General features: G+C 40.5%; 2 protein-coding genes across 2 annotated transcripts; both read left to right on the forward strand.

The window, feature by feature from the left end:
- Positions 1-215: 215 nt before the first annotated feature.
- Positions 216-5,141, forward strand: LOC145464982 (serine protease 23-like). The gene has a single exon (XM_081448794.1). The coding sequence runs from the start codon at positions 216-218 to the stop codon at positions 1,503-1,505; it is 1,290 nt and encodes a 429-aa protein (XP_081304920.1). The 3' UTR covers positions 1,506-5,141.
- A 245-nt stretch (positions 5,142-5,386) lies between these two features.
- Positions 5,387-12,229, forward strand: LOC145466160 (serine protease 23-like). The gene has a single exon (XM_081449922.1). It carries the CDS (start codon positions 10,010-10,012, stop codon positions 11,507-11,509), a length of 1,500 nt encoding a protein of 499 aa, XP_081306048.1. The 5' UTR covers positions 5,387-10,009; the 3' UTR covers positions 11,510-12,229.
- The last annotated feature ends 1,611 nt before the right edge of the window (positions 12,230-13,840 follow it).

Raw genomic sequence — 13,840 nt, forward strand, 5'->3', positions numbered from 1 at the left:
AAAACTGACGCTATTAGTTAGTTTAAATATCGTAAAGGTGGTACTTGTAAATGTTGCGGTTTTACGTGGGTTTATCTTTACGTTTTGCCGCAGTGGAAATTACTTCCTTGTTCTTTCATTCGCAGATTTTCCTCGCCCAGTGCTAACAAAATATCGCGCCTCACAGCAAGAACTCATTGAGAGCAACGTCTCCACAATAAGAGATATCAACAATTATGGGTTTGGTCGAAATTATTGCTGTGACGAGTCTGGTATCCTGGGCTTTTCAGTTTTCTGCCTTTGTTTGCCTGTCGCATGGTACACCTATAGGATTTGCTAATTCCTTGGTAAACAGTAGCGATCAGAATTTGACGCCGAGTACAGCTGGGAAAACAGCAGAGGACATCACCGAGGACGATTTCCCACCTCTTAATTTCTACATCAAAGACGTTCTAACTACTCCACTGGATAAATCAAATCATACCGGCAACTTCACACCGAACAACTACTTTGCAGAGGTGCACATCGAAGAATTGCTTAATGACACGCGGCAAGACAACCTGTCGCGACTTAACTATGAAACGTTTTGGTCCAACGGCAGCCTCACGCTCACACTTGTGGACCTGGAAAAACTCGCCAACGGTACAATAAACGCAACGCACGATGTATGGAGCAAGCTTTCAGAACTCGAACTTGAAGACCCAAACTTGCACCCAGGTGAATTCCACTTGTACAATGATCACCACAACACCGGGCGTCATCGGCGAAGAAGGTACGTGTTTGGTTCAGACGATCGAAAAGAAGTCACTCTTGAGGAATCCAAGCGGCTTCCCTATTCTGCAGTGGTGAGGATCTCTACGGGCTGCACAGGAACTCTCATTTCCGAGTACCACGTTCTTACCGCGGCGCACTGTGTTCATAGCGGGCTAAAATGGAATTTCGACGATCCTAAGGAGCTGAAAGTGTTCATATTGCGGCATCAGGGCAAAGTGATACAGATTGGAGTCGATTACGTAAAAGTCCCGCGAGGTTGGACTCTGTCTCGGGATTTCCGCTACGATTACTCAGTGATGAGACTCCGTCGACCTCACAAGAATGAGTACTTAGGCTTGTATGAAATCCCCGCGAAATTTTCATTTGAATTGAAGATCCAGTTTGCTTCGTTTCCTGCTGACAAACGCTTGAACACCGTCTGGTATTCTTACTGCAATTCTTTTTGCGTCAATCACGCCATTCTGAACCGCTGTGATTCGTTCTACGGTAGTTCTGGAGCGGGGGTCTTTGGCAAAAAAGGTAAAGGGGACAAAGCGGAACGATTCGTCATGGGAGTGTTCTCTGGCTCGTTGCGCGTAAAGTACCGCGGGCGACAAAAGAAACGTCGCATGAACGTCGCCACGAAGATCACGCCACTAAAGTTGGCCCAGATTCGCGCTTGGATGGATTCACCTCCAAGCAAATCCAGAAGCGCTTACACGCATGAAGCCGTCGCTAAGATGCCCGTTCACCCGAATGACTTGAGTCCATAGGAGGCTCCGATCAACTCGAAAGCAAAATCTGCCACGCCCCCCACAACCCCAAAAACTCAGCTAATATGGAATAATGCGGCGACGTAATGGCCGAGACTGCGGAGCTGTTGGTCATGTGACCTATCTAACAAAATAATTTTAGATCGTAGCATTTACGTCAAGAAACTCTATATCAAAGCTGTCATATTTAATGACCTTTCACTCCAGCCATGTCGCCTTTCGAATTCAATCTTGTCTCCACATTCAGAAACCACCTATCTTCGCTATTTAAAAATTAGAAAGCGAATGATCTACTTGCTTTAGTAGAATTCTAACTAAATTTCTTTCGAATAATGATTTCCGATTAGTTTTCTTCCCCGCGCGTGCGGACGTCGCCATTTTGTAGACGACTGCTAAATAAATAGTAGCCTCCATTTGGCGCCAAAGTATGCTCGGATATTTGTCCTCGCCTTGCGTGCGGGGGCTGCGGACAGCCAAAACCAAGCTGTCCCACCGAAACGACGGGATAATAGTCTTTTTCTTCGCAGCTAACAAAAAATAAAGAAATAAAAAATAAAGTTGATTTGGCCTCTTCTAATGTTTAACTTGAGAATTCTGGGTTTAAGCTGCCTGGCGACAGCGATCGGAGAGCGAGTTCCGAGCGCGGGCGACCAATTTTTGACGCCAAATTAAAAGCTTGGAGAAACAAAATGTTTCCAATTTTTCACTTTTTACGATCTAATTTGGTTTTAAAATTATAAATCCCTTTTCGTGAATATTTTAGAACACTCTCTCCAGCAAGAAAAGTCGCCCGACTTCAGTGTTTTTCCCGCTAACATGCATATGACATCAGGACAGCTCAGTTTTTCCTGCCGGCTGAATCCCGATTGATCAATTCAAATTTTAGTTGGCGCACCGACCGTATGCAAGGCGAACGTTATCTATTCCGAGAAGCGAACAGTGTTCCGAGAGCGAAGTGTAAGCTTCGAGGGACAGATAATGTTCAAGGATAAACATCCGAGCATATACTGTAAGCCAGTTGGGAACTATTTTGTTTATTATCCCTCCAATGTTTTTCACAACACGAGGCATATTCAACCACGTGACGCATTTAAACCAATCGCGTGCGAGCGAACTTATTTGATGGATTACAATAGATGACAATATAAGGCAGCTCAGCCAATCACATTGCAGCATTTGAATTAATGTACTAGTATGTTGGCATTTTCTAATTTCTAATATTTACTAGAAGACAGTTCTTTTTGACATGGCTAGGTCACTCAGCTAAGAATGGTCGAATATTGAAGATATCAATTAAGGCAAAAGCGACGTTTTATTTCATTTCACAATTCACAACGCAGTATTTAGGCAAAACCAATCTATATTAATGGGCCGTTTTTTTCCACGAAGGCGGTGTGTAGCTTTCGAATTGACCAGGGCATCGTGTAGTGGAATATTAGCTTATTTAACTGAATTTAACCCGGTCAAAATAAATGGCAAAAAAGTTGTATTTAAGACACCACGTACTCCGCTTGAACATGCAGTTCAACTGACTGAGATGACTGTATAAATATATATTGCTGGAAAATTCTTCTATATTCAAAATGCTGTAATTATTCCTCCACGTTTACTATACATATGTACAACTTTATTGAAGTAAAGAGACTTAAAAGACAACTGTACTTGAATAGTTTCGTATTCAGTACTCAATTTTTCAGTAGTAGAATCAGAAGTTCATTACTTGATGATTGGCTCCCGGTAGAATCTATATTCAGCCGAGACCTTGACAGAACAGACCGAAGGCAGTGAGGTCCGTACAAAAAAAGGGCCGATATTATCCCACCACGGTCCTGAGGAAGCTTGATTAAATAAGGGATTTACACGGTTAAAAATGTTTAGAAAAAACAATCGCCCGAGCACGGACTGACACCGTCCGGCTTCCATCGCAAAATTCTGATTGAGAGAAAAGAAAGTTCAAAGAAATAAAATAAAACAAAAAAACACCAGAAAAACTTTAAAAGTGATCGGGATCATTTGGGATAGAGCAGTCGGATCGGTTGATTTTCGTTATAGGCCCTCTATTTCAGTCTTGTAATAATATGCAAATACTTATGACATTGTAGGACAACGTGAAACAGAACCGGTTCAAGTTGCTGCTATAAACAATTTAACAGACCTAGGAGTTTTAAAATTTATTCATATCTGTTTTATTTTCGGCTTAAAAGAGAGGTAACATTCAGCAAAGAAAGGCCTTTGGGGTTAAATGTAGGCCTATAGTATTGATACAAGAACTGTTAGTATTCATCAACTATTTTGAGAAGCACTATGTCTACCCTAAAAATTACCATTCCTTGACAGATAACCAGTCAATAGTGCCCGTGTGGTACTCACCTAATATAGGTACGTGCGACCCCAAAGGGTATGGTTTTTCATCCGTTTTGGGCGCAAAATGGGCAATCGATTTTAGCCATTTTGGTCATAAACAGGGTATGGGTTATCCTCTCTAGTCTTGAATTTGGTATGTTTTTTTGGGGTGTCGAATTTTGAGTCAGATCATAAATAGGGTAGGAAAAATCGCAGATTTTGGTCATAAATAGGGTAAGGGTTTTGGGAAGGTAGCCGCACACCCCACCCAATTTTTCTGGAAGTACGCCCGGGCAATAGTGCAAATCAGTGGTTCTTATAGAGTTTCAGCTCGTTAAACCAACGGCCCCGTTCGTTTTGAAGTTTGTAAGTATGCACGCAGAGACATTTAGCTACAAGGTTTTCAAGTTAACGGCAAACCGCAAACGACAGCTTCAGGTTAGGCGTTTGGCGCTTGGCGTCAGACGTTTGTGATCTTTATCGGTTTAGCTACGAAAACATGAAAGAATTAATTTTGTCGAAAAGGTCGCCATATTGAATTTCCAGCCAACAGCACTATGTTTGATTTCCAAAGGGCAACAAAAAGTCCTACTTTCACTCACTGCCTAAAAATGACATCTAAACTTATCCTCAAAACTTACTGAGCACGTGGTATAAACAGAATTTTAGGATAAAAACCGTTCAGGTAAATCACTTACATGAAAACCTGCTTCTCGGCGTTGAGAACTCCAAACGTGACTGCAGCGCTTGGTCACGTGACCTTCAGTGGGTATGCCGTTTGAAGTTTCCGCTGAACTGAACCGTGGTGCTAAATGTCACTAATTCTTCAGTTAACGTCTCAGACAGTTAAACGCTTTATGTAAAGCCAAAGTGGCTTTCTTTCAAAGTATTGTAATTTCTAGACGATACCAGTGTCTAAAGAAACTTCGGAGCATCGTCCCAACGTGTTATCTCTTGAGGGAGACCAAGCACCAGCTCTCGGCTCTGGGAATTTTGGGACTGTTTAATCCGTTAATCCGTAGCTCGATCTACGTGGTTTTATTACTTTCCAAAGGCAACCAACCACCTAGCTTGTCACTCAACGATCAAAGTTCTCATAGCTCAGCGGTGCATGTTTTTGAAGTAGGGGTATTACGGTACTTTGCGGGCTCTTTATTCTCTGCCTTGACTGCGCGAAGATTGGTCTACTTTGAAATTTTGTAATTAAAGAGAAATAAAGCTGGCTTTGGGATAATATCGCAAAGTGCAGATCATAAGCCCATCCAAAAATAAGCTCCTCAAATATTCGACGCAACAATCCTTTCAATTAGACCTTCTGAAAATAAAGCTCTTGAGCTTAACTTTAGCTTTGCCTATTAAGGAAGAGTAAATTATCTTCCGATTCCCTAATGTTTGAGCTGTTTTTGTATTTTATGTCATTACAATATTTTAGAGACCATTGCAGTGTAACATTTACCTGAGGATCAGTCTAGAATGTGTTTTGAATCTCACGTCGTCGTTTTAGTCTTCTAGGTGCAACTAGAATTTTTTGGATGCCAAGTCGCTTCTAAATATAAGCCAATTGCTAGCTATTTTTGAAACGCAAAATTCTTTCTAATAAGCCCCTTAATTCGGCAGTATAAGCCCTCCAAAAACAGTAAAACCTATTTTAAAAGATCTTGCTAATAAAAATGGGGGTAAGCCTTTTCTGTAGGATACCGTAATCAGCCCCATTAACCCCTAGAGAGGCAGAATCTGTCTGAGCTCTGAATGCAAGGGAGTTTAGACTTTAATTTAATAACCTGCTTAAATATAAAAAAAAGGTTATGTAAACATTAGTAAAAGAAAAAGGACCCATATTCTCTCTTTGAGGATTTAAGGAATACAACCAAATACAAACCAACTCTGTGATTTTGCATGAAATTTATTTCAGCCAGAACAATTTAGTATTCCAAAGTTGATGTTGCCATGCAACAATATTGTGACGGGGACAATTTTTCAAATTTTGAATTTTTAAAGCAGTCTATAAGAACTTTCACCTTTCCTGCTGTAGTTTTTACCTGTCTTAGAACATTTGAATATCCTTTTATTAGTTTTGTTTACCTTTAGACCAGGTTAGTAGTTAGTAGTTTCTGTCATCGTAGGAAATTGCCAAGAAATCCAAAATGGCGGCCTTTTTGAAATTAAATAACGTCGTCGTGCCAAAGGAAACATTTTGGGCGACCTTCAGCCTCGTCGACTATCACCTCATAGAAATGTCGAACTCAAAATAGCGGTGTTTACTGGTCCAAAGGACGGTTTAGGAAAAGCACTGGAAATAGCAATTCCAGAGAAGACTAGGAGAACAATATAGCGTCCACCGTTATACGACTTTAAAACTTAAACATCATTAAATGTACTGATGGGTGCGAGTACACAGCTTCAAGTTTTAAAGGACAATTCAGTTCGTGTGCTATTCCATCTAAGTGGAATTGATTTGTAACAGCCAGTAAAGAAACTTTGTTTGAATTTTACTTAAATAATTCAAGCTGAAATTACTCTGATTTTTCACTGATTTTCATAATCGAGGTCATAGTTGACGAGTTCGAAGGCCGTCTCTCATATAATAATTATACAGTATGTTTTTTACCAAGTTTAATTCCTCATCTAGAATTATAACACTTCCCTTTTCGTGTTGAATCTTTCCTCACATCTCCAAACTTTACTAGACGAAAAAAAGAGAAAATAATTCTCACATATGCATCGACGCCATCGAGCTAAGGACCAATTTAAGCAAAGTGATAATTAGTTCTATTTTTAAAAGACTTAGTCGATCATGAAAAATTTGTAGTCATGCTGACAGCCGAAAATAGTTCAAAACGACAAAGCCAATATAAACATAAATTAGCAGAGAACAGAAGTTGTTACAAATTAAATCCTCGTATATCCTGTCTTTTAATATGGAAATGATTAACTGTTCATCCGCGCGCATCAGAAACGGGGCCAGAAACCCAAGAGCCCTAGTTCCCCCTCGAGTTCTTTCTGATTGATAGCTGAATTCCAGCACCATTGATGACACTCGCGTTTGCCTCAGTCTCAAACGCGATCTTGTCAGTACACTGTAAGACTTGGAGATGACGGTGGACAGTGCCAGAGAGGTTCAGTAAATCACGATTAAACATGATTCAAGCGTTAAGGTGGTGTTCAGATACGGCGAGATAGGGGCTGGAAATTGTTTATAACCCGAGATCAGTCGTTGCTTTCTGAGTGACGTCCTTAGGCCATTACAATTACGAGACAGGGCTGAGAAGGGTAGCTGGAGGTTTTGCACCCACCGAGTTCGCACACACATCGACTCAACTAGAGATCAAGAGCTTATAATTTCTCTTCCTTTCACCGAACAATAATCAACAAGACAACATTGTGGGCATGACACAAAATCACACAAAACATATTTATTTCTCGTTCTTTAATGACCTTTAATCCATTGAAGGTGAAGGCGACCTCGAAATAGAAAGTTTATAATGAGTTCAGGGATGCGAACTCGATTGGGTGCGAAACAGTAAGCATTCCTAAGCAGAGGCAGGAGGCACGGTGGCCTCATGGTTAGTGCGCTTGTCTCCGATCGACTCGAGCGGTCCGAGTTCAAGACCTGGCCGGGGACATTGTGTTATATTCTTGGGCAAGAAACTTCACTTTCACAGTACCTCTCTCCAACCACGCTGACATTGAAATTTAACAGCGCTCGGGGTAACCCCTGCGATAGACCAGCATCCCATCCAGAGGGGCAGTACAAGTACTCCTAGTGGCTTCACGCTAAAGAAATTAGACCAGGATAAGCTCCAGCTGTAAGGGCCAATGGCTTAACGTAGACTTAACCTTACCTGTGCAGATCAGTGCAGATGTTCAGATGTTTCAGTGGAGTCTCTCTTTCTGTTAGACCTTTTGAAGTCCTATAGAACCCTACCCAAACACCATGTGAACAGTGTTAGTAGAGGTATCCGTACCTCAGTATGAATATGCCAAGTCAACTCATAATTTTGCACTATAGTACGAAAGAGGTGACTCGCCGTTTACTTAAACGGGCTAACTTCTTGATTAGGCTTGATTACCAGCCACTGTTCGGGAAAGGAGTCCGCATTAGAAAGGATGGATGCGCTAGTGATATGTGATCTCTAGAGCAGTGTTATGGAAGAACTTACAAAGGACGCCCCCGCACGGATACTAAGAGAAACTGCTGTCATTGATCTATCATTGTATCATTGCTTGTGCGTCTTAATCATTTTGCTTCCAGTCGCTGAACGGGTTCCAATCTGTTCTAGGTGTGTGGGTTATAAAAAGCTAGAAGGATAACGTACTGTAAGTGGTTAGATACTCGAAAGGGTCTTGATTTTCGCTGAACTTAGTTTTGATTGAGTTTTCAAAAGAACTCTAGTATTTTATTCACAGGAATGTTTGAATGTTTGCATCTAAATCAGTTGCGAGCAGAATTTGCCTCAATGCATGCTTCAGTAGCAAGTCTGACGTCAGCAGACAGTCGTTAGATCAAACTGGTCAGGTTTGATTGAGGAGGCCGCACATATTTGGAGAGCGACGGCCTCGTTGAAAACTGCTTAACGTACTTCTGTATTGGACTGGGCGGCACCTTGGCGACAGTCTGCCCGTGAAACATGAAGGTTGAAGGTAAATGAGCGCTGTGATGAGGCTTTCACAGAAAGCTAATGAACTCTGCAACACTGAGAAATAACTCCAAGACGCGTTAGAGAACTGATTAAACACGCAGTTAACTTGAATCGAAAGAACCGAAAGATCAGTTGAGCTCTCTGCAAAAGACTTTTATTAAATTCCGCTAGCGGCATTTGATCGTTGTAAATTCCGTGCGCGATTGGTAAGCATTCGTCTTTTAGTCAGCAGACAATGTCGTTTAACAAAAACACTCAGAGTTTTTTTTTTTCTACCGGCTAAATGACCATCTTGTGAAGCTTATCAAGTGTGAACCTAGACACATTACTGTGAATATTGTTTTTAGAGGTCTCTCACTCTTAAATTTTCTCATTTTAATAGTTTATATTAGCATGTGTATTCCAAGCCATTGGAATACACAATTGGCAAAATGTTTCAAACATCCTAACAGCCACCGAAATTAGAAATTCTAAGCATTTAAGGATTAATTTCTTTCGTACATAAGTCATTACCTTGAAGTAGTCCAAAATGGCTGATGTCACATGACGTCATATTTCTCGAGAGTAGACAAACAGTCGGAAAATTACGAAATTCCAAACTGATATATATAAATAAACATTAAGTGTGCAACTTATTCCCACAGTAATATATATTCCATTAGCGACGAAATTAACGAGGCGGATGATATAAAAGACTATACCAGAACTGCATACAAAGAGTAGAATTTACGAAAATGCAAAGTAAAATGTTTTCAAGAATTTATTTCAACAAGTCATTGTTACAACATTAAAGAAGTTATTTCCTTCCCGCTGATCGTCACAATTCGGTCCGTCTAGCGGAACAATGTGTTCTAAGCTTTCTGAACAAAGAAAATTCTTCTGGAAAGTTCCAGAATTTAATTATTATAATGAATATTTGAGACATCTCGATCATTGTTTTGCGCAAAGAAGACTCATCACTTGGTCAACAAACAACAAAATACTTGAGTTCGATCAGGCGTTAAGCGTTTAAATGCAGCCTTTATTGAGGACAAGTGCTCTGCTATTGTCGGTTGAATCTTTTTTTTTCCCTTGTCCGAGTAAATGAACCAAAGAGCCGACTAACCGCATATTGTTTATCAGTTCTCTTTTTTAACTGTTTCCGTTGCAACCTGTTCTCCGGTGAAAACAATTTAATTTTTTGTATTCTTGCACAACGTCAACCCACAAAAACCTGGTGATTTTAAGGTTTGTGGTTTCGCAATAACAGGTGTTAAACGTTGGGCGGAACCCTTTGCAAACTCTAACAGTCCATTCAACCTTTTGTAAAGTGGAATTCAATCAAATTAATGTGTTGATCGTCAGCGTCGGAAATTATAAAACTAATGCCCTCAATCAGCATTTTTTGACAATGTTCAATGCGTAGTTTTTTTTTTCTCTCGCCGTCTTTGGAATGATCATCATTAGATAAAGCCGGTGGGATTGTTTATCAAGTTTTACGAGTCGCAAAAACTATTTCAATTTCCTTTCCAAATTTTAATCATGTGCAGAGGCGTCAAGCGAATTTCTAATAAGGAAAATTGGCCTCTATTTTTTTTCTGTCTCGAGAATCTTTTATGCTCTCAACCTCGATCGCCGGTGAATTTTTTTTTTCGACAATATCGGCCTCGTGAGATTGAGCAAGTGCACTTAGGTTCTTCATCGCAATTTTCCGCAACATCCGCAAGTTACTTAAGAACATCAAAACAAGATCACGGATACACACAACCACAGTTCACTCTCGAGTGTACTTCAAGGAAGGAGGTGGGAAAAATGAAGTACGTCTTTTGTTGGCCAACAATTGTACTCAGTACGTTTTTGGTAGGAACATTTTCAGGAGAAGTTGTCGCGTCGACTAGACGCAACGAAAAGGACAGCGGGTCTCAAGAAAACATTAACTTGCACAAAATAAGACGATCAAGACGAAGCCATGGCAAAACCGGGGACACTAAGCCTTCAGAAATGACGACCTTTGGCTACGAACACATGCTCACGGCGTTTGTCAATGATGTCGAAGAAGATCTAATCGACTTCAACTACGACACGCTGTGGCACAATGGTTCGGAAACATTGACTAGACTGACAATTCGCGATCTTGAAGATTTCAGAGCAGTTAACGGATCACATCTTCACCACGTGGTCGATTCCGCGATAATTGACGAGCCTGAACCAGAACTTCTGTCGCCATCTCAAAGAGCAAGCTATCGATCAGTTATATCCGAAGTCGAGCAACCCTTAAAGTCTCGCTTAAAAAGACTTATTTTTGGGCGTGACGGCCGCATCAGGTTGAACACTTCCAGTCAAGCACAAAAATTTCCGTTTTCAGCGAGCGTGAAGATCTCAACTGGTTGTACGGGATCCCTGATCTCTGAGCAGCACGTTCTGACATCCGCGCACTGCATCCACGATGGTCAGCGGCTGCTTACAGAGATCGCTAACTTGAAGGTGGGATTTCTCCGGCGCAATAAAAAATTACGTTGGGTTGCCGTGAACAACGTTAAGTTCCCGCAAAACTGGCGTCTAAAAAGTAGTCCCCCAAGCTTTGATTATGCCGTGATCGCGCTGCACCGAGCGCAAAAACGGCCATTTCTAAGGCTTGGAGTGATTAACGGTCGACATCGCTATAAACTCCACTTTTCCAGCTTTCCCGGGGACAAAAAATCGAATTCGATGTGGTACAGCCACTGCGAATCAGCAGTAATGAGCAATTTATTGATCTGTCGATGCGATGCGTCCTCAGGAAGTTCCGGCGCCGGAACATACGTCAGAACACATCTTCTAGAAAAGGGGAAAGATCGTGTAATAGTCGGTATTCTATCGGGATCCGGGCGCGTCCGCTTGGCTGATGGCCAAAGAAAGCTCTTTAATCTTGTCACCAAGTTAACCAACTTAAAGGTGAGGCAGATTTGCCGCTGGATCGGCGCCGGGTCCACAGAGTGTATCTCGTGGTCATCACGAAGCGCTGATATCCACGGACGTCTTCGATCAGAACCACGTGGGTAGAAGAATGGTCGATAGACATACGTAAGTGTTGTGACGAACAATGGGCGGCAGAGAAACGCAACCACAGTGATTGAAATACTCCTTGAGAGGAATGGTAGCTTCCAGTACAGTATGAAAATACTGTTAAGAGACACTAATAAATAACATAATTTATTTAAGTAATTTTGATAATTTATTAAAAATAGTTGAGAGGAAAAAGATAATGTATCTGTATGCCAGGAGTATTTTAACATTTTAGAAGTGTGTATTGCTATTTGCAGTGTTTTATTAAAGTCTCGGTTCAAAATCGAAGCACATATCTCTTTTCTTTAACGCTACGAAATCTGAGCCACAGTTAAAACTGGCTGAAATGCTTGGTTACAAGTCAGTGTAGTAATAACATTGACTTTTGATAAACCCTTCTGATCTAAAAAATGACGCAATATTTGATAACAGGCAACATTTACACCTTCTCATTATCACCCTCACACACAAAACCTTTTATCCAAATTGAACTCAAAACAAACTAATTTCTATGTTATATCAGGGTTAACGTGTGACCTCGTTTTGAAACAGAGGCGATGGCGACAAGGAAACGGCTTTTGGGTTATCTGAAGGGCAGGTTAGTACATGCTTTATAACTTTTTTTTCAAAAATTACTTTGTCATCAAACCTATGAGGCATGTCAACTCATGGCTAACTGCAATTCAACTTGTACGAAAAGGGTTTTCATTGAACTCATTTTTGGAAGAATGTGATGATAGTGATTTTACCGCCAAGATATTGGTGCAAAGTGTTTTAAAGAACGTCAATCGATTCCAAAAATGGTTTTGCATTGCACTGGGAGGCAAAAGAGAGAAGCGAAATACTGTCAGAGAATCTGTCAAAAAATAAACGGAAATATTGTTTCTTGCAAACAATCATAACATACCGGGACAAATGATCCATTTTTTTCCCTTTACACTGATTTTTCCTGTAGATTAAAGTTTTCAATTCGATTAACGTTAGTTATGCAAACTAAAAAGTAGCGACGTTGTTTTTAATTTCACGGTAGGTCTATTTTAGTATATAATATTTCACTCTACGCAATATCGCCACAGATCTCGTTTCATCTTGATCATGATGACAATTGAACAATATCGTGATTTTTAGCCATTTTGGTAGACACGATATGTACTTCAGGTAAAATTGTTTTATTAAAAAGAACATCCTGATCTCTCCTATTAAGAACCTCTCCAGAAGATCACTTCAAACCTTCTAAATTGTCCTGGGAACCCGTCATTTGAAGCTACCTGTGAGCTACCTCACCAGGGCGCCATTCGGAGCAAACCGCTAATTTAAAACTGCCCGAGGGTTTCAGTGCCCAGGAGGGAATTCTAATTTCGGAGTAATTATTTCAGAATAGATATCGTTTAGTACTAAAAATGTTTCAGCCGAGTTCCGGAAATCGGTCGCATTGTTGGTATATGACCCAGCTATACAATTAGTCAGCAATCTTAAATACCACAAATGTGAGCAAAAATCTTGTAACAAATTCGCAAAACGAGAGTTCAAAAACAGATGATAGTTGAAGAGAAAACGAGCTTCAATCAGGAACAGAAAGTGTAGTCGATAAATCGAATTCCAGCTTTCTTTAAATTGGTCGGGTTTATATTTTAAAATGATATCACAAATTAGTAGTAATTTTTCTCGGTTCACCGCAAATCCGTGATACTTGTTAGCAGGCCACTACTCCATTGATCTTTGATAATGTCGTTGGCAGTTTGAAAAAACAATTTCGACCCGATAACAGTTTTATTGAAGTTTTATTGGCCATTTTTCCGCTAATTATTCACTTACGAAAAGCCCAAGTTTGTTGATGCCTTTTTTTTTAATCACTCAGCGAATTCTGGTTTGTCTCCTTGAAGGAGCTACATGGTTTGCGCATCTTGAAAAGTTAAGCCTAAATTTTTCAAGTTTGTTTGTAATCCGTGTTAATCTTCTCCATCCTTGACCATCCTTGTTCCTTTACGGTTTATTGTCATCTCTTTGGTGTTTTTCTACCTTAATAATCTACTATTAATCTAGAAGGTAAATTCAAACGTGTCCAAAATAGTTCAAAATTCTGCGACTGAGCTCCTTTAAGTTCTAATTCATGGGTGAGTTAAACAAGACTTCGTGTCACTGAGTACGTTTATCAGTCGACATGAAGAATCGAAGGGTGTTTGGTATCGTCATTTCCTTCCTGATTAAGTGTCGTAGACTAACGGAAACGCGTTTGCAACAGTACCATTAACTGCAAATAACCTCCCAAAATACACCCCATTGTTGGGCCAATTCGACTGTAACAAGCTGAATCATAACAAAGAGTGA

The sequence above is a fragment of the Orbicella franksi genome, chromosome 13, assembly GCF_964199315.1.
Source record: "Orbicella franksi chromosome 13, jaOrbFran1.1, whole genome shotgun sequence".
NCBI classification, from domain to species: Eukaryota; Metazoa; Cnidaria; class Anthozoa; order Scleractinia; family Merulinidae; genus Orbicella; species Orbicella franksi.

Coding starts and splice junctions, on each gene's coding strand:
- LOC145466160 (XM_081449922.1), top strand. CDS start 10,010: ATGTGCAGAGGCGTCAAGCGAATTTCTAATAAGGAAAATTGGCCTCTA.
- LOC145464982 (XM_081448794.1), top strand. CDS start 216: ATGGGTTTGGTCGAAATTATTGCTGTGACGAGTCTGGTATCCTGGGCT.